Source organism: Strongylocentrotus purpuratus, unplaced genomic scaffold, assembly GCF_000002235.5.
Source record: "Strongylocentrotus purpuratus isolate Spur 01 unplaced genomic scaffold, Spur_5.0 spur5_scaffold_6, whole genome shotgun sequence".
In the NCBI taxonomy this organism is placed as follows: Eukaryota; Metazoa; Echinodermata; class Echinoidea; order Camarodonta; family Strongylocentrotidae; genus Strongylocentrotus; species Strongylocentrotus purpuratus.
In genome coordinates this window covers 18,836,623-18,862,679 of record NW_022145612.1, presented here as the reverse complement: position 1 = coordinate 18,862,679, position 26,057 = coordinate 18,836,623, and the positions used below count along the sequence as shown (strand labels likewise).

The following is a 26,057-nucleotide window of genomic DNA, read 5'->3' as shown; positions in this document are numbered from 1 at the left end:
GAAGTAACATGAGCTGGATTATATGGCTTGTAAAAGTGTACTGTACTAATAATTTAAATATTATTTCTTTAGAAAAAATTCGTAAGATTTAATACCAGAATTAGGCTATGAATAAAAGCGAAAGCAATTTATCATAAAATTTGTGAAATATTTGGCACACTTGACATTCATCTCTGAGAAAACTTCCATGCTTACGGTAGACGTTTGTCTTATTTTTTTGTTTAGTCCATACAGGCTCTTAGTCGTTAACCATGTTTATATCTAATTCTCTTTTCACACTTGTTTTGCTTAACCCCGTACTTTGCTTAGCCCCGTACTATCCTTAACCCCGGACTATCTTTTTTGGCTTTTCTCACTGCAATTCCTTAGCCCCGTACTAGCCATGGCCATGGAATTCATTAATTCGCTTCACTGCGTAGTCCCGGACTATTTTTCGTTTCTGTTCTCATTCATTTGCTTGGCATCGCAATTGCGGAGTTAGCAGGAGTTAGCACCACAATTGCGAGGTTAGCCCTGCTATTTTGCAGGGTTACTTAACCCCGTACTATAGGTGGGGTTAGCCCACTTTGGTAAATACGAGTCTGAACAGAAAGTGGAATAGGCTTAACCCCGTACTATAGGTAGGGCTAAGACCCCCCTTTAACCCCACCTATAGTACGGGGTTAAGCAAATTTTTGCCAGTGTGAAAAGAAAGTGGAATAAGCTTAACCCCGGACTATAGGTAGGGCTAAAACCCTCCCTTTAACCCCACCTATAGTACGGGGTTAAGCAACATTTTGCCAGTGTGAAAAGAAAGTGGAATAAGCTTAACCCTGGACTATAGGTAGGGCTAAGTCTCCCTTTAACCCCACCTATAGTACGGGGTTAAGCAAAATTTTGCCAGTGTGAAAACAGTATTATAGTATCTGAATGTTGATTTTATATTTTCCAATACATCAGTTTGCATGTGTCTTTGATTGGTCTCTCATACTGTCATTTATTAAGGCTCCACTGGACATTGACCTGTGTAACGTGGTATGGGCCAAGTATGCCAGGGGAACCGAGCCACTTCAAGCTGAAGCTCTTATCCCATTTGATGAGGTACTTGCCACTTCGATCAGAACAGTGACTGTAGAAAACGAGACAGTGGCCCTCATAGGTACAAGCACTGGAAATCTTCTTAAGGTAGGTTTTTTTTTCTTCTTCATTTTAAAATTTATTTCATTTAGATATCGTCTTGTACATGTAGCTGGCAAAAGGGTGCAACCATTGCAATGCTTTGGACTTCAAAAATTTGCTACTTTTACCGGGTATATATACAAATAAGATATTTACCATTCAATATCACTCTTCTTCTAGTCAATAAAGAGAGAAATCCCAGTCATGTTTGAAAATTGCATAAAATGCATAGAGCAATAAAAACCATAGAAGCAAGTTTCTTGAAGTTTGCTTTAATGAGATGCACGCTTGCTTACACCTATTTTCAGCCACACAACATTTTTATGCCATTGAGAGACAAATTGAATAAATTTGGGGTAAAAGAAGTATAGCCTTTTTGTTCTCATTGGGATATTCCAAAATAATTTAAGGCACGATCTTTAACTGAATTAAGGCAGAGGTATATTGGAGATGCAGTCGCGTTTGCTTTCTTAATTTTTTACACGATGCAAATGCTAGCAAGCAGCAATGTCAAGTGGTTTAACCGCTCATTTTTGTATTATCAAATTTTTACATGTTTTAGTTCTTGCGCAAGAAAATGTTTTTAAAGATTTAAGTTCATTTCAAGTCAATAGGGAGAGGATAGAAAGTAAACGACAGTACAAGTAGTGCTAGAAAATAGTAGGCTGGCACCTACATTTATTATCATGGGTTATATTAAAGGTAAAGACCAGTTATGGTCATGCGATTGCATTGTGAAAGAAACGTTGTGGAATCGATCAGAAAATGTTGATCATCTAGCATCTAGCATCTAGCATCTGCAAGGTTCTGGAATCATCAAAATGATAAGAAATTTGGCCCATTCTTCGTAAAGTTACAAGCACTATACACAGAAAGATGTATATGGGACTACCCTATATCTCTCACAGACCATGAGAGAAACAAATTTACCAAATATATGAATTAGTAGGCGGTTTCACAGCAAATTTGTTATCATCATGTATTAGTCAAAACATATTCTTGCACATGATTGGTAATGAGAGCTTCCATTTCATTTTTTGAAATTGGGGCGTTTCCAATACTGGTCTTTACCTTTAAAGTAGTAGTGTAGTTAAAGGGGATGTCCATCCTGATCTTAAGTTGGTTTTAATAGAAGCAGGAAAATGAGATGAACAGGTCAGTGAAAGTTTTAGCAAAATATGTTACAAAATAAGTTAGTATTGAATTTTTAAAGAGTAAACAGTGAAACACAACATTGGCAACACTGATGTATCTTGCGAGGTCCTCTCCTATTTGCTTTGTACAGAAATTTCATATCATTTCATTTTCGAAGTTATTGATGACTAAATTTTACAATGATGCAAACATAATATGTTTCATATTTGTATATCTTGAGTGAGTATGTGTACGTAGGAGTATGTGTACGCAGGAGTATGTGTACGCAGCTACTTTCATTTTAATGCCTACTTGCATTTCATATACATAATTATAAAGATAAGATTTAAAAAACCAGAGAATAATTTTCCTCAAATTTTTTTGATTAGCAATTTCAGCTGATGGATAAATATTTCAAATGAAATTCTGTACATTTCTATGGAAGAAAACTGCTACACAAAAGATATTATGTATAGCAGTCATGCAAAAATGCATAGCAAATTTCGATGCGATACCAGGAAAATTATTCCCTGAAAACTGCCACCGTTTTTCACGTCATGCATGAACAAGCCATTAGTTAAAAAATCTTTGCATTCATTTTTTATTTGCACCTTGTATAGTGATATACCTTTCTCTTGTTTAAAGGTTCACATCAGTGATGCAACCCATGCTAGGATGTATGAAGACGTGAAAGTAGGAGATACCAGAGTGCAGCAGGATACCTACTTCAATGCCACTGATGATCATCTTTATCTCCTCACAGAACAAAAGGTACATGTAAAGGGGATTAGATTTGATTGGATTTGATTTGGCATGGTTTATTCAATACGAATCTTTGCATTAAAAACGGAATTGTGTGTTTTATTTATTTTTTTAAAATTAGATACCGGTAGTACTACTAAAAATACATCTAAATGAAAAATGTGAATAGTACAATGACAAAAAAGTCAACATACTTTTGAACTGATGTAGATAATATTAGTAGACAAGTTGAAATGCAGGTGTCTTTTTGTCTACCAAATGATGATGTGCAATTGTGCATATGCATAATATAGCTACATTTTGTATGGTTTTATTTTGTTATTGGGAATCATCCTGAGCCAATTCTATTTATTGATGTCTTCATTCTTTTTTCCACTATTTTTAAATTCCTCAGTCCTTCACATCCTTGTAATATTTCTTGCACCAAAGGGGATTCCCGATGAATTTGAATAGTATATACACTGTAGGTCCACCATAAAGCTGCACATTTTGTCTGTTGAGAGTTAAGAGCCAGAAGGGCATTACCTTGAATACTCTAATATAGAATTAACACCCTTCAGACTTTTAGCAGATGATTTATCAAAGATTTGACATCAAATGATTGAACAATGGCCAATTTTATAAGCTATAATTGACAGGATGTACATCTACATGTGATTGCAGTGTATCGATGCAGTGACTGAACTTCTTAATCAGTTATTGACCAAGTACTTTCCTTTTCCTTTTATTTTGTATAGCTTGTACGTTTGTCTGTGGTAAACTGCAGTCAGTACACAACCTGTGAGGGGTGCATTGGAGATAATGGAGGGCAAGATGGGGACCCATACTGTGGATGGTGCACATTGGAAGCAAGGTAACTATGTTGCTCATTCCATGCTAGTTATTCGTCGACCAAATAAGAGTTAACTTTGATATTTTAACATTTTGACATGGCCTTGAATTGTTATTAGTCTTCACATATATTAAGAAAATGTCAATTAATTTTTTTTATCTTATCATTTTTTTCTCAATGATCGATATTTAGTGTACAGGAAAATAAAATTAATGTTCATTTTCAATAAGAATAATGAGAATTCCATTTGTACCATAGTCTGAATAACCATAATACCATTAATATACATTATTAAAGTAGAGGAGTAGTTGCATAGGAATAAGTATTTTATTGAAAAGATGGTACATTTATTATTTTTTGAAATACACTTCAAAGGATATTAATGTCTTCTCTTTCTTTCTTTGCTTTCTCCGGCCACCTTTTTCTTTGTCTCTCTCTCTCTCTCTCTCTCTCTCTCTCTTTTTCTCTCTCTCGCTCTCCCAGGTGTACACGTTACCAGGAATGTGAGAAAAAGGAGGTGCCCACCCGATGGCTACCCTTTGATTCAGAGCAGTGTATCGACATCTCAGACACATCTTTGGGCTTTAGTGTCCCTAAGTCCACCCCGTCAAAACAGGTCAGTGAATTTATTGTGATTAAATCTTGAATTAGCTGTCATTTAACACGTAGCAGTTCAGAGTTTTAGAAAGGTTTTAATGAATCAGCATTTCCTCCTCAAATTAGCTCAAAATTATTCATATTTTCCTCTCTTTCATAGATTTGAAAATATATATGTATAATGATTGATACCTTGTGTAGGAAAATCACCAACAAAAATCAAGGAATCAATTTGTAAATAAATATAATGATCATAAATTTCACTCTGCATTGCTAATTTAGAGTCTTCAATTGATACTTTTGATTAAATTACTCTTATTCATGAATGGCACAGTGTCCTGCAACAGAAATTGGCCCATATTTTCCAATGATTTTTGCTTTCTGCTCATATACAGTGTATATACAATTTGTAATTGTAGAGCATTCTGGATTGAAAGATAAAAATAAAGCATCACTTAACTGCTATGGGTTAAACCGAGACCCCCTTCTCATTGTATTGCCCCTCTTACTTCAAACTTATATTTGATTAGGATGTGAATCATGGTCAAATGAAGGGACTTATTTGTGCTTCGGTCTCCAAAGTTCAACTTGTGTTAAAATAGTTTGAATAAGCTTGGATGGGTGTTCTATTCTGTTTTGCATGCTAGAGGTTGTATTCTTGTTGATGTATATCTTCTCATGTGTGTGTCTATATGAAGAGTAATGAAGTCACTAGTGTAATTCATGTTACTGCTTCAAGTGACAGCATTTTCAATTTCTTGTGAGAAAAGGAAACTTTTAGTTCCAACTGTATGCTATTTTGAAAAATTACCCATTCTATGACATAATCTCCACTGAAACAAATATTAATTATTCATTGGAACTCACAAGAATACATGTAGTTGTACAACTTCTTGAGTGATCCCAGCTGCAATTTCTGTGAATAATATTTTTATAAAGATACTGGTACTGCATTGAATCTAAATGGACGTGTAACAGTTGGATTAATTGATAGCTGTATATAGGTATTATGCACTATTCTTGTGCACTCATGCAGTAGAATGGCTTCCATACTTGACTATGTTTGATAATAATACAAAACAATGGCCACCTCAAAAGCATTCATCAATTTTAACTACTTTTGGTTCTCTTTACATGGACTGTACGGAACAGGAACAACTCAGTCCATGTTGCACTTTCTTATAGTGAATGGCTGTACTATGATGTGAATAGGAATACAGCCTTTTGGGAAAATATTTTAGTTTCAAGTCTATTATGTTTGTACAGATGAGGCGATTAAAATGTTTGTGCACATCTTTCTGACAGACTTACTACATTGTAGATCTACATGTATGTGTTGGCTTCCAAACATTTATCTCAGCCATTCTTTATCACATGTGCAGTCGTGCGCAATTCTTGTAGTGCGGTACGTAGCAGACAGGTGTTCCTTTTGTTCCTTTTGGTTGTTAATATGGAACTGTTTTCATGTGGTGCTGATTTAATGAATGAAAGAGAGGGGCTGGGAATAGATTAATGGTGATGAAATCATGCCCTATGAACATATATATAAATCACAATACTATAGTCAGGGTTTGACACTAACAGGCACCCAAAATCCAAAACTGGACCCCCAAATTTTGATTTGATTTTTTTTACTTCGGGCTCATGCATACAGACTGTAAAAAGCTCAATCCGGATCCCCTTCCAAAAACGTTTAAGTGGAGCCCTACCACAATACATGTACTAACTAAATTAGTCTGACCTTGCTTGTGAATGAAGTAGTAAACCCCTCATTGTTTATATATTGAGTTTGACTTTTGGCTAAAAATGGTGCTCTGAATGAGAAATCACAATAGATGTTGTGGATAACCAGAGCGTGTCAGACACAATAAGTATCAGTCACGATAGGTATCAGTTAACATGTATATATCCCAGACAAGTCTTTTCTTTCCTAATCCTGTCTGTTCCTAAAAATGACAAAAGCTGCCAATTCGTGAATGAAAAGGACCCTGAACTGTGAAAAAGTGTGCGCAGGCTTCCATTGTTGCGAAAGGCTTATTGTACTGTACTACTGCTGATACCATGTCCTCTCGTGTAGCTAGGCCTTCATTGGTTCTGCATGGATTTCTAAATATATATGCGAATGAAAAGAGAGTTAGTGCAGGGACAAAAGTACAAATCGACAGAGTTTAAGATACACTAACTGCCTTGAAACAGAGAGGAATGAAAATAAGAAAGACAGAATCTTCAGTTGTGTCATATTATAGCATGCACATGCACATGTAGGTCGCAGCTTGATGCAAGTCTGTGAGCATCAGGAAGAAAAAGAATTTAAAGGGATTGGGTATCTTTGTCTCAGATTCTCAAACAAAATCCTGGAATTAGCTCATGCTGCAATGATAATTATATACCTTTAGGTCAGTCAGGAACCCCATGACTTTTACAAGCCGATTGCCTGTCTGATTATCAAAAATATTTATGATTGGAAATCAAAATCAAATTATGCGTTTTTCATAACACTTTTCATAACACTACAGTCTATTGGGGAAAACGAGTATGGTAAAACCGGTCACTTATAGATTTTTTACTTTTTTGAGGCACTTCTTGATATTTTGAAGCGCAATTTTTTTAGGGCTTCAATATTACACCTTATCAAAGACACTGATAACATGTAGGGCCGTGTATCTCAGATTTAAAATTGATAAACGTTGCCTTTAAAAGTTAAAAAAAAAAGAAAAAAGTGTCATTTGTGGAAGTGAACAGCCCGACTGCCTCCATCGTCTCAGAAGTACACGTCTCAGAAGTACACCTCTGAGATGATGTGATGTGTAGCATGAATTGATCTACACTTCTTATGCATCCTTCCACTAGACTGCATGTATATCCCTGGCAACCAACAATACATTGGAATGCATCACTGCAACACAGAGCAATCCGTTGTGACAAGCAGATGAAACATGTTGAGGCAAGACATGTAAAATGAATTGGTAATGAGCAGAATGACTGAATGCATGACACACTGTCTCTGCGCAGTGGTCATATATTATGTAGGAACTGAATGTACCTAATAGTGTGTACACACAAATGTGCTTCATCAGATTTATATTGTTGACTTCAGACCTAGGATGTATATGTTAAATAGAATTTGCAAGAGACACGTACCACAGAACACATTACTTGCCTCACCTACAATGTCATGAGTATGACAATAATTGTAAGCATGCAATCATGCATGTACAGTAACTGCATACATTTGTAATGCATGTACAGTATATTGTATAGTAATATGCAACTTTAGAAGTAAAAAGACTTAATGTATGAAGGTCGAAACATGAAGGCCTATATTATGAGGTTTTGGAATCATCAAAATGATAAGAAATTGGCCCAGTCTTGCAGTCACATGCACTGTAACCAGAAATATGTAGATAGAACCACACAAACATGTGGCATGAAAGTGTCGTCCACAACCTGTAGCTCTTAATTGTCATATTTTGAATACTCAGGCATTTAGAGCCATCCTTTTTAGTGGACACCTCTTCTATGATGTATAATTGTTCACACTTAAAAGAATGAAAAAGCTCACAAATTATTCATTCACCTTTCCCAGAACCCAACCCTCTCTGAGCTATAGACCATTCATAAATGTATAATTTTGATGCTGGTACTACTACAACTGTGTATTGTACATGTATGTGTGACTCTTTGGGTATGTTTATGCTCAACTTTTCTGGCCAGAATCAGGCACCTGTTACGCCTTTAGTTCAAACTACAGTTGCGTCCTTTCTCATTTTTGTAGAATCACCAAAAAACGGCAATCACGATCGCTGATCGTAAACTCACAAAAAGGTGCGTTTACGATTTGTTAACGCGTTTAAATGGAGTCAACACACTGACCTCTAGTGGGTCTACGCATGGACCATGGTCTATGTAGCATGCGCAGTGCAGGTTTGCGAATCCAGCTGCAAGGCCAATTAAGGCCACCCAGGGAAAATTGCCTGGAGGAGCCAGAGAAGTGAGCATAAACAGTACACCATGGAACTGCGATTACGATGAGCGTTTACGATGAGCATTACAAATCGCTCATTCTGCCTTCAAAATTTAAGCTTAAACTCACCCTTTGTCAACCTAAAATAAATGTTTCAAGGCTGTTGGTTTATGAGGAAGATGAAGGTTGCCATTTATCTCTGTTTATTACATTTTGTGGTCATGGACTGGCAGAACGCATTTCCACAAAGTTCATGACCTTGGCCAATCCTGTTGTGTAAAGTACATGTTGACGATCAAACAATTCTATTGAGATTTAAAGAAATGCATACACACTGTAGTCCACATGCAAATCACGTGTTCATGTTTCCTGAACAATAATGTGAAAACAGAGCATACTTACTGCATGGCAAGAGTGAAAGATTGTTGTTAATGTATTAATCATGAGGAGCTGTGGTAACTGTATGATTGTTGTTAATGTATTAATCATGAGGAGCTGTGGTAACTGTATGAGATCTGCTATTTTGTCACAAAACACTGAATTACACTAAAACTTAAAGGAACATCTCTCAGCCAGTTATTTAAATCAATTGATGTTGGTGGTTAGAATTATTTGATTTTCTTGACCTCTTTATCACATGCATGTGGTTTATTTCTCTTGAATATGTAGTGTTGCTGGTGCACTGTTGCATTTAATAGCTACCGTATTTGCCGGCGTAAAGGCCGCAGTATTTTTAGAACAGAAAATATCAAAAAGTCGGGGTGCGGCCTATGCGGCGAAAGAGTAAAAAAAAAATTTAAAAGTAAGTAAAAACCAACACGAATTTGCACATATGGGACTTGATCTACGAACGGTACAATAACTATACATTTCCACACATCTTACCGACAATTTTATCTTGCATTGTTGACATGAAGACGAAAATAAACACTCAAAAACAACATCTGCCGATAGATCTTGATCTAAGTTCGTGCCAATGCATTGCAAAATTAAAAGAAGGGCCCGTTTAACGGAGCTGCCGCGAAGCATCTAGCACGCGAAGTCGCTATTTTGAATCCATTTCAATACACAAGAGAGAGGCGCAGTGTATAGATCACAGAAAACTCCATTGCTAGCATCAGTGCGGGATGGCCGAGCGGTCTAAGGCGGTGATTTTAGTCACATCAACATTTCTACGCAAGAGATCAAATCTCGACTTCGACAACTATTTATTTTTTTTTTTTTAATATCAAAATCGAGGGTGTGGCCTATACGGCGCTGCGGCCTAATCGCCGGCAAATACGGTACATGTAGCAAACTCTGTGAATGGTAGTGTTAGTGTTGAGTATTATAGGTTAGATATTGTGCAATACAGGAAGTTTAAGAGCTCGTTCAGATGTGACTCGATAAACCGCCGCAAAAAAAACCCCACACTTTTTAATGTGTAAAATGAATGGTAATTGCACAAAACAAAGGACTGAGCTCTGTTTTATCAGATAGAAAAATGTTAAGCATTAGAATTTGTTGGTTTTCTTATGAACATTGCTACCTACCGTTTTTTTTTCCTGTGTTTAATTATATGTAGGCCGACAAGTTTTTATAAATTTGCAAGTGTTTAGCAAAATGTGCCATGGGGTTTGAAGAAGGATATCCCATGTACATGTACTTGTATTCTTACAATATTAACTTAACATGAACACCTACATGTAGGTACATGACGCTGGGGAAGTAAGATAAGGGAACTGTGAGGGTGTTGAAGGAAGACTTCAATAAATTAGAAGATGTGGTAAGATGAGAACCCAGGCAACCCGTGTTGTCATGTCCTGGTAACTTCATTATCATCTTAGAATCTAGCAACGGTCTTCTGTCACTAGAACAACCAGATGTTTGTCTCAAGGAAAAATCATTAATGAGCCCCAGAAAAGTAAAATGTCAACTGCGGGTAATTGAATAGCCTGTGGAGTGTCTGCCCTGAATAGCCAGTGTTATTATTGGCCATCTCCTCTCGGAGTCGGGCAAATGCGAATGCCTCTCGTGCGTTTCCTTCTACCGCAAAGGCCTGCTCATTATGAAGAGATAGATACATGTGTGTACTTGTATCGATAATGGACTCGTAATGGCCAAGTTGTCTGATGATTGAAAACTATCGTGACAGCTAGAACTCTTGAACTTTGGCAGATATTGTCAAATGTCAGGCAAATTATTTCTTCCCCAGGTCACAAATTTGTCAGGATTGTGGTATTAACAATGCACATCTTCAAAAGTAGTGGCAGAGTACAAGTATAGCTATAAATATCATATCATATGATGGTTTTTAAGTGGTTTGGCGATCACTGTAACATGTGGTTAGGTCATATACTGCAATTTGATAGTGCACAGGAGTATAAAGTAGACTGTCATATCATTGATACAAGAGAAATAACAGGAAACCGGTGTTATGAGAACAGTCAATTACTCCTGGCGAACAAATGCTTTTCACACTTTTGGTGACCTGTAGTGATCACTGGGATATCTGGTTCTGCTATTGTTGGGATGTTATCAAAATCAGAAGCTACTACTTGTAATCTTGAAATGTGGTAGTATGCAATATGTTGTAGTGATACAGGTATACGTATATATCACTAAAACTCAGTAATAGTAATATAGTATGCTTCTATCAGTGATTAAATACACATTAGCAGTCAGTGATATACATTGTACTACAGGAAAGCTCTGAAAATAATCTTACTAAGCGAATTAAGTTATAACACAAGGTAGAAAGTAGTTAGTATAAAAAGCAAGTATACAGTTTTAATATGGCTCTTGTAAACAAAGTACTTGTTTACACTGGCTTTTATCATATATCTGATGGACTAACATATTTGCTCGTTCAACATTTGTATTACAATAGCACACTTGTAGAATATTCCCTCTGTTCCCTCTGTCGTGGAAATGTAAGAAGACAAGTTTAGCCTACCTATACAGTAAAGATTTCATTAAAGAATCAACCCTCTTTTGTGTGCTCTTGGAATAAATTGAAGCATAAAATATCATCCAAATTTGTTTTTCTTTCTCTAGATTGTCATCTCTGTTAGTCAGCTACCACCCCTCTCCCAGGGCAGTGGTTATGAATGTCGCTTTAATGAGTACACATCCAGAGTTACAGACATAGATGGTAATCAGATCACATGCCAAACCCCTCCTCAAGATATTATCCCTGAGATTGAATCTGGACAATGTAAGTATCTGCACATCTTCTTTGTTTTATTTTGATGTTTATCCTTGATATATTTTGATCAACCTTACTGATGTATAGGTGGAACATTACACATTAGAGTAATTGTTTAATTTTATGATAAGACAACTTCTGTCTGCATTTGGGGAAATGTAATTTTGACGGAGACACAATGATCACATCTTTTTTCTGTCATCTAAAGTCTTTTTTTTTTTTTACAGAGTAGGCTCCTTGTCTATACAGCATCGGGAGCATATTTCTCCCTTGCTGTGTGTACTTTATGAATTATAGATGCCTTGTATCTATAGATGTGCATACTATGTCATTACGTACATGTACAGTAGGCTGTGGAACAGTACTAGGATTTTATGAAAAGAAAGAACCTACTTGCTTCTTTATCTTCTTCTTTTTTGTTAATGTGTACATTGTTGGTATATGAGGAATCACATTTTTACTAAATTAAAATTCATGCCATAGCATTTGCATGCAGTTTACCATAATAATAGATACAATTCATAGCCTTGATAAATCCTCAGAAATATTCATTACCGTATTTGCCGGCGTAAAGGCCGTAGTATTTTTGGAAAAGAAAATATCAAAAAGTCGGGGTTCGGCCTATGCGATGAAAAGTAAGTCAAAACCAGCACGAATTTGCACATATGGGACTAGATCTACAAACGGTACAATAACTATACATTTCCACACATCTTACCGACAATTTTATCTTGCATTGTTGACATGAAGACGAAAAATAAACTTCCAAAAACAACATCTGCCGATAGATCTTGATCTAAGTTCGTGCCAATGCATTGCAAAAGTAAAAAAAGGGCCCGTTTAACAGAGCACGCAAAGTCGCTATTTTGAATCCTTTTCAATACACAAGAGAGAGGCCAATGTATACATCACAAAAAACTGCATAAGCTAGCATCAGTGCGGGATGGCCGAGCGGTCTAAGGCGGTGATTTTAGTCAAATCAACATTTATACGCAATAGATCAAATCCCGACTTCGACAATTTTTTTTTTTTTTTTTAAATGTCAGAATCGGAGGTGCGGCCTATACAGCGCTGCGGCCTTATCGCCGGCTAATACAGTAGGCTAAAATTGATACTTAAAAGAAACATTAGCCACTTGTTTATTTATCACAATGCTCTAACAACCTATGAAGTACATATAAGTATTTGTTGTAAGTGTGATATTTCCTGTTCGATATCCCATGAAGTAAATATGAATTTGTTGTAAGTGTGGTATTTCCTGTTCTGTGAGAAATTGTTTTCTTTTTTTACCAGAACTCAAGTTTATCTTTAATGCCCCTCTGACACTACCTGATTGAGTGCTGTAAGAGGGGATAGAGAAATATACAGAAATATATATATATACCAGTATACATTTTATTTATATTTCCCAGGGCAGACCCCCTGTCATTCCTAAATGATGTGCATCACATACCAAGTTCAGAGTCAGGGGGAAAGCCTCAAGGCTCAACCATAGACAAGAGCTTGAGATCAAATTCTCAAGTACCCTACCACTTGTAAACTGAATTAGAAGCATCCATAAGTGTATCCTGAATGAACTTGTAATTCTTCATGTCTATGACATGTAGACACTTAAATGTGAAATTGAGTTTGTGGTAATAATGGAAAGTGAATTCTCACTGGATCAAACAAACTTTTATTTCAACAGATATTTTCTAAACGATTTTGATTAAAGATACTTCATCAATGAGTTATGAGCAACAAAGATAGAATATTGATGTACAACATGTAGTCTTCCAAACTCATACACTGTAGGCCTGTACATACCATTGTCTGGAGCCAGGAGGGCATTAATTGCGCTTTTATGAGTTAATGCCCTTCTGGCAATGAACAAACAAGATGTGGCCTTCTATTTGCAAAATTTTCTGCAAGTTTTTGTCTTCTTTTACTTATGATTTACTTGTCTAAACCTAGTACTTGATGATGACCAAGTGAGAGTTACTTTGAACCCGTTTCTGTCTAAATGGAATTCCATTATCACAACTCAAGATTCATTTTAATGTCTTCGTTCCCCTCAATTGGCCTTTCATATAATTTTTCTACCGTTTATTTCTGCCTGCCTGGCCTGGGCTTGTATTGATTGCAGCTGCTGTAACAGTTGCCTTGAGCATCTACTCCAATGAGACCAGAGTAGTCTTTGTCAAGAAGGACTTCAATTTCTATGATTGCTCTCTCATTTCAAGGTGAGGATTATTTATATTTTTCTCTCTCTATTATTATCATTGTTATTATTATTATTATTATTATCATCATCATTATTGTTATATAGTTTGTCTTTAAATGAGACGGTGTCAACACATGTTCAGAAAATAAAGCAAAATTTTGATCATTAGAGGTGAAAGAATTTGAAATTCCCAGTTATTTGTGATAAGATAAAGAGGGGATATCAGATTTGGCATGGGTTTTTGTTTTGTTTCACCAGAAGAATACTTCCTTTTCGAAACTAAACACAGATGAATTATGTGTGGTATTATACTGGTGGTTCTTTACAACAGTAGTTGTCCGAGCTGTCTTATGACATGCTCAAATGTAGCTGACTCTTTTACTACTCTCACTCATTTCTCGCCTTTTATCTTTTTGTTTCACCATTTGATATAATTTTAAAACATATCTTTTGTTCTCCCTTTCTTCCACTATGATCTCAAGAATGTGTTTTTTTTTATTCTTCATTTTAAACCAACATCCATTTTAAGGCTACAGTTCCACATGGTGCCACATGTATTCAAATTCAATCATTACTTCTGGTATTGATTTGTGTCGTTCATTAATGAAAATTGGCTGTGTGGGATTCCTCTTATTACCCTGCATCTTTTTTTATTTGGTAAAAATTCAATATCTTGTATAATTCAAGTAGCAATTATGGTGCCTGCATACATGTACAAATGATTGAAATATTTTCAGCAACCTTGACTTGTTTTTCAACTGCCTTGAATTTTCATTCATTACTCTACCTCAACATTAGAGGAATTCATGTAGACGGTTGGATAATCAAATTTAGTTTGAGGGATATAGAAATATAATATATGGCAGTTCCTTTCAATACTGTGAGAAGTGTCTCCATTTTCAATAGCATAAAAGTAGCACAGGACTTGCATGTTTTCTTGTCATAAGGAAGGAAAACGTATCAAACAAATAATTAACAAACTTGTGGTTTGCACTATTGCAAGAGGAAGGAATAAAAAAAACAAAGTATTTGTGAGGAGAATGCTTTAGGCATATTTGATACCTTAATATCAAATTTCAATGCCTGTTTGAATATTTTCTTTACATTGAACATTTATTTCTCAAAAAAAAAAAAATCAGTATATTTAAATATAAATGGACGAATACCTTTTTTATACGAGAGTGTTCAAGTTTACTCACATAACAAAATGAAGATACATTTATGCAAAATTTTCCAGAATTGGTTTTTGTTCTCCATATCCAAATCATTTGCTTAAATCTTTGCCCTGTCCCATGGAATGAAGTCCTTGTTTTATGAGTCTAGATTCTGGGGGGAAAGGGGTGGGGGACTTCTATTTGGAGAAACCAAGTTTTATACATACATGTACATTTAGCTGTGGAGCAAAATGATAATATGCATACTGCTTATTCAGGAACCTCAATACTGCAAAAGAAACTTTTTTCCAAATTGTGGTTGGAATTCAAAATTGTTACAAAAATATATCTTTCATTTTTTTTTTTTATCTATTTCCCATCTGTGGCAAAAAACTTAGGGCTAGACATGATTTCTGTAACATATTCCTCTTCCAAAAGGAAGGAAATTATTTCAAACCCAAACTCACCATTTGTTGTCTACTGCACCCTTTAAAGAAAATTCAAGTTTTGTCAGACGGAAGGAATTGGTAAAAAATCTTGGAAGAGGGAAAATTAATTAACCATTACCCATGTGTTTGAATTAACTGTCTGTACTTGTTAATCAACATCAGATTTTCAGAACACCGCAAATATCCTTCCTCTTGGCACATCGAAATCACTTGATCACATTCATCATTCTTCAATCATATTAAAACAAAGTTTTGTGGTTGTTAGTGTTGGTCCTTAGAATAATAACACTTTAGGGGCTTCCTGGATTAAGGAATTCATACAAAAGAATGAAAGAGCATACTTCAAATTCAATTAATTTAGCTAATTTTTTTTTTTTTTTCGATCACAAAGCTCTGATACAAGTTTTATGTAGTTAGGCATACAGAAATGTAGTCATCAAATGACTTATTATGTGTTTACTCATTAGATACTAGAATGTGATGCAACATTTAATTTGTTCAGGAAAGATACGTTAAATTGAATATGCGAATGATGTAATTCTCAAAGAATTATTTTAATTCAGGGTTTCAGACGTCTCAGATGTTTGCACACTTTCGCACTTCCTTGTCATGCACTTCAATATTTCCTATTTACATGTATGTTCACATGGTCTTATTTAAAGCCAGAAGGTTGTTGAGTCTGTGTTGAAGGATACTAGACAATGCCCTTTTAGCTCTCAAGAGATTATATTTTATATTGTTTGTCCAAAGAGGTTACCTTCAAACTTCTGGAGGTATGATATTTGAGGAGGACATACTGATTGCAAGGTTATCCATCCATGTAAGGGTACGAAAATGACCAGTATCATTCTCTCCTTTCCAGCTGTTCTACATGCATGAACAGCTCCTGGGCCTGTGATTGGTGTATCTATGACAACAAGTGTACTCATGACCAAGGGACATGCCAGCAAGACGACGACGACACCATCATATCTTCAAATGATGTAAGTGGAAAAACACATTATTTGTCTTTTCTTGCATTTGTATCTCGAAGGCCCCCAGGATTAAGAAAAGTTTTTTTCTAATCATTTACTTTAATAAGATTATAAGTATTATATCTTTAAAAATGTGGCTCAGAAGAAGTCTGAATGTTTTGAAAAATTGTGACCAATTAAGTTCACAAATTTTCCTTTTTTTGCAAGAAAGTTGCAATTGATTGCAAGTTACGATTGCAACTGAACTTTCTTGCACCGCCCCACTAGTCTCCAAAATTTCCCAGGACTTTGTTAGTATTCATGTTTTAACAATTAAATTAAGTTAACTAGATCTAGCTTTTATTCCCCCCTCTCTGTTTGTTGTCTTTTAATGTGTCTCGTACACAGATTTCAATTTAATTCTACTCATAAATAAAAAGAATGAAAGTGATTAGTGTCTCCAGTCACAACCCACATGCTTTATATGGTAATTGAAACCTTATGGAGTGGTAAATAAGGCCACAGAACATAAAGCCACAAACACTTAAGCTACCTGATTGATGATGTAATAAATTTAGTTTCAGTTTTCATCTATTAAATCCTCATTGTTATGAACTGGTTGTGTGTTTATATTATAGTTGATTGATTGATGAATAGCATAAAATGCCATAAATGATTGCTTTCAGTTTTTGCTCTTGATAGAGTACTAGTAAATGTGTATCAGAGGGCTATTCATAATGATCTGTTTTGTTTCATGACAATTAATCTGAAAGTTATTTTGATTTACCTACTGAATCGATTAACTTTTTACTCACAATGAACGCAAAGAAGTTGTGACAAGGTTTCATGTTTGAGAACTCAACTACAAGTAAATTGCACTTGTTTAATTTGGTCAATGTTGTTAATTCATTAACCTTAATTTATAGCAGTCTCAGTTCTTAATAATTCATCACCCCCATAGTTATGAATTCGGGTTTGATCCCCATTAATGTTATAAGGTGTACATCACATTTTCTAAATTGACCATCTAAACTCATAATTTCAAAGCATTATCAAAGCAATATCAATTAAAAATAGGATTTGCAAAAAAAAATGACCTTCATGAAACATACGGGAGTAAACAAGGTTATTCCTCCTACATTATGAAATTGTAATTTTTATAAATTTACATTATTTAGCTGGGATTAAATATGTTGGTGAAATGCAATATAACATTAGAGAGCGTCAAAAACAGTACACACGTAAAATGAACATTGAATATATATGAAAAGACGCAATCCACTGATGTAATTGCCATTGAAAGCTTGACACATGTTGATAGATCATTGCATAGAGGTCCGATGCTGAAAGGTTGAAAGGGAGTTTAGAATGCATCATAACATGTACATGTATGCGTGTGTATAGTAGACTGTTCAGACTGTAAACAAATTGATATGAAACTCGTTGAAAGAAAGGTGTAAAGAATCCTTGTATAATGAAAGGGACATACAGTACTCTTAGATTACAATATCATATGAAGAAACTACTTTTGAAGAGGTCAGTTAACATGCTGGCCAATCACCAGTGCCCGTTCATGATAAGTCCCGCCCAGATTTGTGATTTTTGTAATATGAAACTAGAAGGTGACCCTGGTTCTTTATTGAAACGATAGACACAGTGCTCGAACGTGTGTTTCGCAATACAACGTTTTATTATACAATGTCCAGACTAAAGAAAAAGGTAACTACTTTAATAATATCGTATGAGCTGTACGATTCCCTTATAGCTATACGGTGTATTATGGTTGTCTGAATGGAGGGTGGGGTGCGAGTCTGAGGAGATATGAGGAGTGATGTGAAGTAGTGATGATCTCATTATCTAGTACATCTCCAGGGCATCTTTCCTCCTCGCCACAAATTTTATGGGTAATCAGTCTGCCTCGATCCAAGACAGCATAAATACATACTGTACATACACACATGCCCGCGCCCGCATGTGCACTACAGTGATCAAAGATTGAAATGTTCATAATACCCACCCCAAAAAATGCCCAGTTTAGGCATGAAATGCTTTAATTGTATCTATTCTTTTTTAATTTTTCTTCTAAAATGCATTTACTCGTGCCACATTTCATGAGAATGACATTTAAAAAAAAATAGATACAATGTATGGCGTGATAGAAGATGCAACACAACTCACTAGCTGCATGCATTGATTACAGGGCCTTCCATTCTCAAATCACTTGATGATTCATAAGGGCCTTTATTCAGTTCAGTGAATGTCTAATGAAGAGAGTTTAAGGAGTCATTTGGACTTCATATTCGTGCATGATATTTGGTAGGGGAGTTCCTGTACATAAACTGTACATATATCAACTTGTTATTTGACAGGTGTCTGCATTCTTCTGTTCTTAAGTACATGTATGTGTGTATGGTGGCATTGATTTGCGTCAGTTTACCTATATTGTCATTACATTTACATGTGTGTAGAAAAAGAATGTAGAAAAAGCATGTAGAAAATTGCCTCCTTAGAGTTTTAAATCAGATAAAATATGTATGTAATCCTACATAGTACATGTACTTGTAATATATCCTGCGCATATGTATGTACTGTAGGCTCACTTATGAGCATGAATTTTTCCAATACATTTATAAGCTAGAGGTTATCAACCAATGTCTTATGTTCATCACTACAGTGCATGTACATGTATGTATGAAACAAAACATGCCATGTAGCAAGAGCTGTCGAATCTCTCTTGAAAATGGTATTGACTGGACAGATGGCTTTTGACTGACTGAGGTGAACCCATGGTAACTGGCTCTCATCTCAAGCCACAAAGCATAATTGATAATCCCTTCATTTCAAGACTTGATGATAACACTTGGTGAGCACTAGCCAATCTACAGCCAAGAGATCGGCAATACAAGCACTATAAAGGAAGCCTTGTGATAAATGTAGATGCACACATTTTTATATATTTACATCTTCATTAGACAGCAAATCGTCAAGATGGATATACATTGTAGACTTTGGATTACACCTGTATGTCTAATTGTAGTAGGTGAATCCATCTTGTAATTGTGATGGATATGAAATGCTTATGATTGGCAGTTTATAATTTTGCATAAATTTGTAAGAGATAAATGAATACCGGGGTAATAATCTCCTAGTTTGGAAGCGCTAAGTGATCGTAATAAGCGCGATATAAAAGTATTATTATTATTATTATTATTATGTTGTCTATTCATGTACACATGTATGTAGTAGAATCCCTTTGCTAAAGGTCAGGTAAATTGCTTTGGCCTTGTAGAGTTTCTTTGATGTGAGAGCATAAGAGGAGGTATCGTTTGATTGCTGACCACTCTTTATTTATAATGCACTGTTTCAGTGCCCTAAATGATGACCTACATGTATATATGTACACTTGTACAGTCATTGCCTAAATTTAGGAAGGGGGGGGGGCATTTGTTGTAGTTAGTAAGAGATACATATGGTTAGATTTCTCTTACTAGTGTTAACTCCTTGCTAGCCCTTCATCGTGAAGTGGTTTACAATATAGGGAGTTTGATAATGGTCAACATATTCTCCTATTCATTTTTTCTTTCTTTGTGATAAAGATCAGACATGTTCAAATATCTATCAATATTGTTGATAAGATATGGGATGAAAGGTGGTACAAAATCAACATGTTCTACATATTAGGGGGAGGAGAAGACTCACTGTAGGCAAATAACAAACATGATACCCTACCACCTCCTCCTCGAAAAAGGCAAATGTGATTGATATGATTAATCGTGCAGACCTTTTGAGACGAGTCTCCAGTGATGCTCTGTCTGTCAAGCATAAACCATCCCAAGTGTTTGCCCACATACAAGACGCCCGCCCTAACCCGACCGACCGACCGAATATTTATGACTTCACAGAAAGAGGATGTAATGCATTTGCCTGTATTGTAAACCCACTGTGTGTATGTGTGTGTGTTGATAGTGCGCTGTATTTCACTCCGTTTGGAAGGAAAATGCATGGTCCTTTTTTTTTTTACTGGATGGGTGTGTTTGTGAGTGTATGCATGAAAGAGAGAGGGAGAGAGAGAGAAAGAGAGAGAGGGAAGAGAACGAGAGAGGGAGATGAAGAGAGAGAGAGAGAGTGGGAATGAACAAGAGAGGGAGAGAAAGAGAGAAGGGTAAGGAGAGAGGGGGAGGAAGAGAATAAGAGAGAGACCATGCGAGAGCGATGGCCATATGAAGGATTTCCATCTGTCATGAACAATTAATTACTAAGATTGGCACATTGTACTACATGTACCATACAGCATAAGTTTCTATTTGATCAAAGCAAGATTTAAAAGTACATGTATGAAGTTCTAACTTCTAAGCCATTTTGCATGAGTAGAAGTAGTAAAAAATAAAATTAAAAAAATAAAAAAACATGACAAAAATGGTCTATTACTAAAAATAAGATAATAACTTTCCGGTTTTCATACAGAAATACGTTCTGACTTTTTGCATACATGTAGTTGTTTCATTCACAATGCCAAGAATCAATTGTCTCTCTTTTGTACATTATGCGTGTATTTTGTATATTTTAAACAATCCCTTGACATTGCATTAGAAATTACCAATTCTATTATTTTTGTTTCTATATATGCATTTTCATGATTGGTTGATCATTAAATTCATGTTATTTTTTTTCTTTTTTCCTTTTGTCATATCAGGCCAATGCAATTGAGCAATGTCCTGCCATCATCGCTCCTGAGCCAAGTCTACTCCTTTCAGTAGGAATAGAGAAGAGCTTTCAATTTGCCGCCAGGAATCTTCCCTTTGATGCTACCAAGGTAAGCCAGAGATGTATTTAACAAAATGTATACATCTTCAGATGACAAAATTGAAGGTATACATTGGAAATGTGCATAGTGATTCAAAATTGACTTGCTTGTTTAAATATGGTAGGTTAATTTTTTTATATTTTTTTTAATGTTGTGAAAGGGGGTCTGGAGAGATATTTCTTCGAAAGTAGCCATCATCCTCTCCCAAATTTTCAAAATCCCAATCATTTAATAAAACCAGACTATGTACTTGTGCCTTTAATAGCGGGCTTGTTTCATTATGAATTTTCTGGGCTGTAGAGGTTTCCTACATAAGCCTGTAACCCACAGGTCAAGTATAATCATTGGCATTAGTGCTTGCATGTATATTCAGGTTGGGTGGCATAAGGTAATTTGGATGCAACATCAATGCTCTATTGGATGAAATGAACTCATGTTTATTCATGATGATGTAAAGAATGCTCCAATGTCTAATGAGCCAATACAAGGCCCTGATGTCTCTTCTTCTCAGCACATACTTAACATTAATTTTATCACCTCATTTTTCTTATTTAATATAGAGTGGTGAAGTGTGATGACATCAAAACTTTATTTTTAGAATTTCTGAATTTTTTCTTCATTTTCCAAAAGAGCATAAAAAATAATGTCCGAATGTCCAAAACCAATTGAATATATGTTTCATAACATTAGGAACCAGAGCACTATAACACTGAGTTCCCATAGGACATATATTTATTCAGATGGTCATATCTCAGCCAATACTTAACATCTTCAATTGGTTTTCAACATTCAGACATTATTTTTTATGCTCTTTTGGAAAATGAAGAAAAAATTGAAAAATTCAAAAAATAGATTCTTATGATGTCACAGCTTTGGTACTCTATTCCTTCTATTTTGAGTTATGTGATACTTGTATATAATGTCCAGTTTGATCTAAAATGATGCACATGCTTGAATATTCTGATACTTATATCTCCTTGAAGGTTATGGGATATGAGTGTGTGTTGGAGTACGAGGGGAGACAGCATCCTACCATAGCCACCGTTACTTCATCCACACTAGTCACATGTCAGAGTAATATGGTAAGTGCTATGCCCAACTAGTTTTCCTATCTTGCCAGGTTGGCATTTTTCTAATGCACAATGTATATGGACTGACAAAGTTTTTGTACATAATGGTTCAAGTTCTGGTAAATCAGTTAAACCTGACCCTGAGTCTAAAGGAAAATTTAGACCTCAGAGTAACATTGTTTGTTAAATCATATGATGAACAAAAGTGTAATCCCAGCATCAGTTATAAATTGTAGTAGAATATTAACCAATATATTTACAGTCAAACGAATAGGGTGTTGAAGTACCTGTCTAGAGAGGTCACCTACCTACAGTGTCCACTTTTCCTATTTCAGATCATAACTTGAGTCTTGAGCTTTTAGTGTTCAAGTCATATTCTCTTTAAAATAAAAATAAAAAGTTGGTCGCATATTCCTGGGCCATATATGTTTATGTTGCATAAACCCTCCTTGTATTTTGAGAGTTTTTTTAGAAGAAAAATATAGCAATACTTCAAATATTGCATCCATTTTACCATAGGTTACATGTTATGTTTAATGTTCCTATCTCTGACCCCCCCCCCCCCTTTATTGATGTTTCATGTTGGATATATTTACCATACTGTAAACAGTACCTGAATAGGGAAACAATGCAATAGCTGCCAAAGGGCAGTGAGGATTACAAGAAGTAATCCATGAAGCTCTCATAACATGTCTGGGCAATGAAGAGATCTTGACAATTTGTTGACCTGAGATCTATGAAAAGTGGTAGCTGTCATGGGACCATTGTTATTACTATTGTAAATGATAACTTCCTATATCACTCTGATTTTGACATACACACGTCTAATCCTTCCTCTTTCCTTCCTCTTTTATCAGACCGGGAGAAAGATCGTACCCAAGATAAAATAATTATCTTTCAGAAAATATGTACATGAATGTGTACATGTATACTATCATTGTATATCATTTCGCATTATTAGCAGTGGCCACAGAAAGGCTCTGGATTCTATGCAAAGTCAGACTGGCTGTATACATGTATAAGGAAATATGGGTGTGTTTTTTTTCACTTAGACTTTACCTGGTAAGATGAGACTTATCCCAGGGTACTTACATTACAATTTATTTTCACCAACTGTGTATCACATGGCGCATCCAAAATTGTTCAAATCTTAATAATTCCAATCTTTGATTAGATTATGCATGTCTTGTTTAAAATGTGTTGTTTATGTTTTTTTATATAAAGTTATACTGAAGTGAGAATATGGCAATATTTTAAACAAATTCTTTCCTTTTTATGTCTACTTTTGCAACTATTACAGTATACGTATACCACCAACTCACCAAATATCAAGGCGAGCGTATCTGTTCGGTGGAATGGATCAAATGTTATAGACGACGATAACATCACAGGTTAGCAAAATCTTCATGACATTTTGTTGTTTGTTTGTGTGTTTGGTTGTTTTATTTAGCATTAGTTTTCTCCTGTTTTACTATTTCATCATTATCATTGCAGATCTCATTAGTGTTTGCATTGTGCCTTTTTTTTTTTTGTCTTCCCAAATGGCTGATTGTGGTTATGATGATTTTGTTTTGTTTTAATGTGGGCAGCATTTGTTCCTACAATGTATGTGCAATGCCCGTGTTGAAAGCAATGCTCTATTGAACATTAACCTTGTTGTGGTTAGTTAAATGTATATGCATTATTATGTTGTTGTGAAACATGGGTATGGTGCCAACATCACATGGTTGCTGCATCCATCATATGTTATTGTCTGTGGCTTGAGCAGGATGGATTAATACAGGTATTGTGTAATAGAAACCGCAACTGCCCACGTCACAATGACTTGCATGGAAGGAATACATTTTTAATCGAAGTGCAGTGTTCAGGATATGCAACAGGAAAAGTGCATTGCTGTCAGTGGAATAAAGGATCAAAACATATTTGCTACGCGGAAATCCTTATGAGTATTGAGAGATTAAAGACAATTCAAAGACAGAAGAAATATTTAACAATCGATAGGAAGAATACAAAACTTCTCTTTTTATCCTCTTCATGGAAATGTCTTTCTACCACTTAACATTTCCCTAGAAGGTCTAACACCTTTCTGTATTTTACTTCAAAAAATGTTTATACAGTACATGTTAACTCTGATTCTGTAGTTACAAAAATATCCAAGTATATGACAGAGCTCTTTATGATTACAATTATACCATCAAGTTAATCATTAGCTACCTGTCATGGACCACCACTAAGCGAAAGTACTCATAACTGCGATGGTATAGGAATGACCCCCATTCTGTTATGACTCAAGTAGCAACAAGAGGTTAAAGATATACTTGAGTTCTGGTAATGCGATTGCATTGTGAAAGAAAAGGTGTGGAATGGATCAGAAAAGTTGATCATATAGCATATGTAAGTAATGGTGTGTAATGCAAGGTTCTGGAGTCATCAAAATCATCATAAATTTGGCATAGTCTTGGTAAAGTAACAATCACTTACACAGAAAGATGTATAAGGGACAACACACATGGTGTCGGGGCTAGTACTACCCTGATTTTCTTATCTTTCTATTTTCATTACTCAGCCAGTATACGTTTTCTTCCAAAATTGTTTGGCACATGTAATTTATTTGTAATCTTGAACATTCAGTGTGAGTTTCGTTAGATTCTGTGAGAATTCATTTTCTTTTTTTACCAGAACTCAAGTTTATCTTTAATGAGATTGAACCATTGGCTGAACCTGTTATACAGTGTTCAATTTATGATGTCATGTCACACCTCAGATCATTTGTAAAGGTTGACAGGAACTGTCTCCACAATCAATCATATGAGGAATGAAGCTGAAATGCCTGTTCTTATTAAAGCCTGTCTGTACTAGTTTGGCCAGGAGGGATTAAACCACCCAGCATGGTCACTGGCAGCTCAGCTTTCAATTAACATAGGGAAAAAAAGGATCATGGGGGACCAACGGTCACTGCTTAAGCATTGTTTTCTTTATAGAGGGAGCAAGTAGCTACAAGTAGTACATTGAGGCTTTCAAGAGTGCTCTGTACTGGGTATTGGTCATTTTCTGTTTAATATATTACCACACACAAAGAAAACTTTAACTAATCCTAATAAGGACTAAGATTATTTTAGTATGTATGACAGGCTCAACACTAACAGAAGACAGGAACATGTGGGCCTCCAAATAGTAACTGCGGTCTCCCACAGTTTCTAAATTTTAACGGGGCTTATGCATACTGAACCCAAAGATTTCAACCTAGACCCTCTAAGATAAAACTTAATATAGAGACCTGGATATGGGCAAAATCCATTAGAATCGCTCTTCTCTGTTTATCACTTTCAATGGGTTCGCCATCATGGTTCATTTTAATACACAAACATGCTTAAACTGATACATTGACACATATGTTGTAACATTGTCCTTGATTCTTATTTACCATGCAGTGACGTTGTACAACTGTTCAGTGGACCGGGACAGCTGCAGTCGTTGCCTGTCTCCCGACTTCACTCACTCCGACCTGTCATGTCAGTGGTGTGGAAGCACTTGCGCTGTGATGAACAGCACCTTGTGCACTGCCCCAGGTGTTACGCCTGTCTTGCAGGGTTCAGGAGTATGCGCTAATCCAAGAATCACCGATGTAAGTCCTTATACTGGATGTATCAATTATCATCATGAGTTCATAATTACCTCATCTTTTACCTCAAGTATCCTCTTGTGGGAATACAACTGGAGTCGCAAACACTTGAACATACAATGCTACAAATAAAATGGGCATAAGATTTTCCTTGACGTTAAGTTATTA

General features: G+C 35.6%; 1 protein-coding gene across 1 annotated transcript in view; it reads left to right on the top strand.

Moving 5' to 3' along the window:
- LOC753899 (plexin-A2) overlaps window positions 1–26,057 on the top strand; it is a 63,206-nt gene that overhangs the window by 15,917 nt on the left and 21,232 nt on the right. The window contains exons 3-13 of the mRNA XM_030973106.1: window positions 985–1,164; window positions 2,938–3,063; window positions 3,792–3,907; window positions 4,370–4,502; window positions 11,484–11,643; window positions 13,760–13,856; window positions 16,303–16,423; window positions 21,087–21,206; window positions 22,181–22,279; window positions 23,568–23,658; window positions 25,699–25,892. Coding sequence (XP_030828966.1) covers window positions 985–1,164; window positions 2,938–3,063; window positions 3,792–3,907; window positions 4,370–4,502; window positions 11,484–11,643; window positions 13,760–13,856; window positions 16,303–16,423; window positions 21,087–21,206; window positions 22,181–22,279; window positions 23,568–23,658; window positions 25,699–25,892 — 1,437 coding nt within the window. The remainder of the gene's footprint in view (window positions 1–984; window positions 1,165–2,937; window positions 3,064–3,791; window positions 3,908–4,369; window positions 4,503–11,483; window positions 11,644–13,759; window positions 13,857–16,302; window positions 16,424–21,086; window positions 21,207–22,180; window positions 22,280–23,567; window positions 23,659–25,698; window positions 25,893–26,057) is intronic.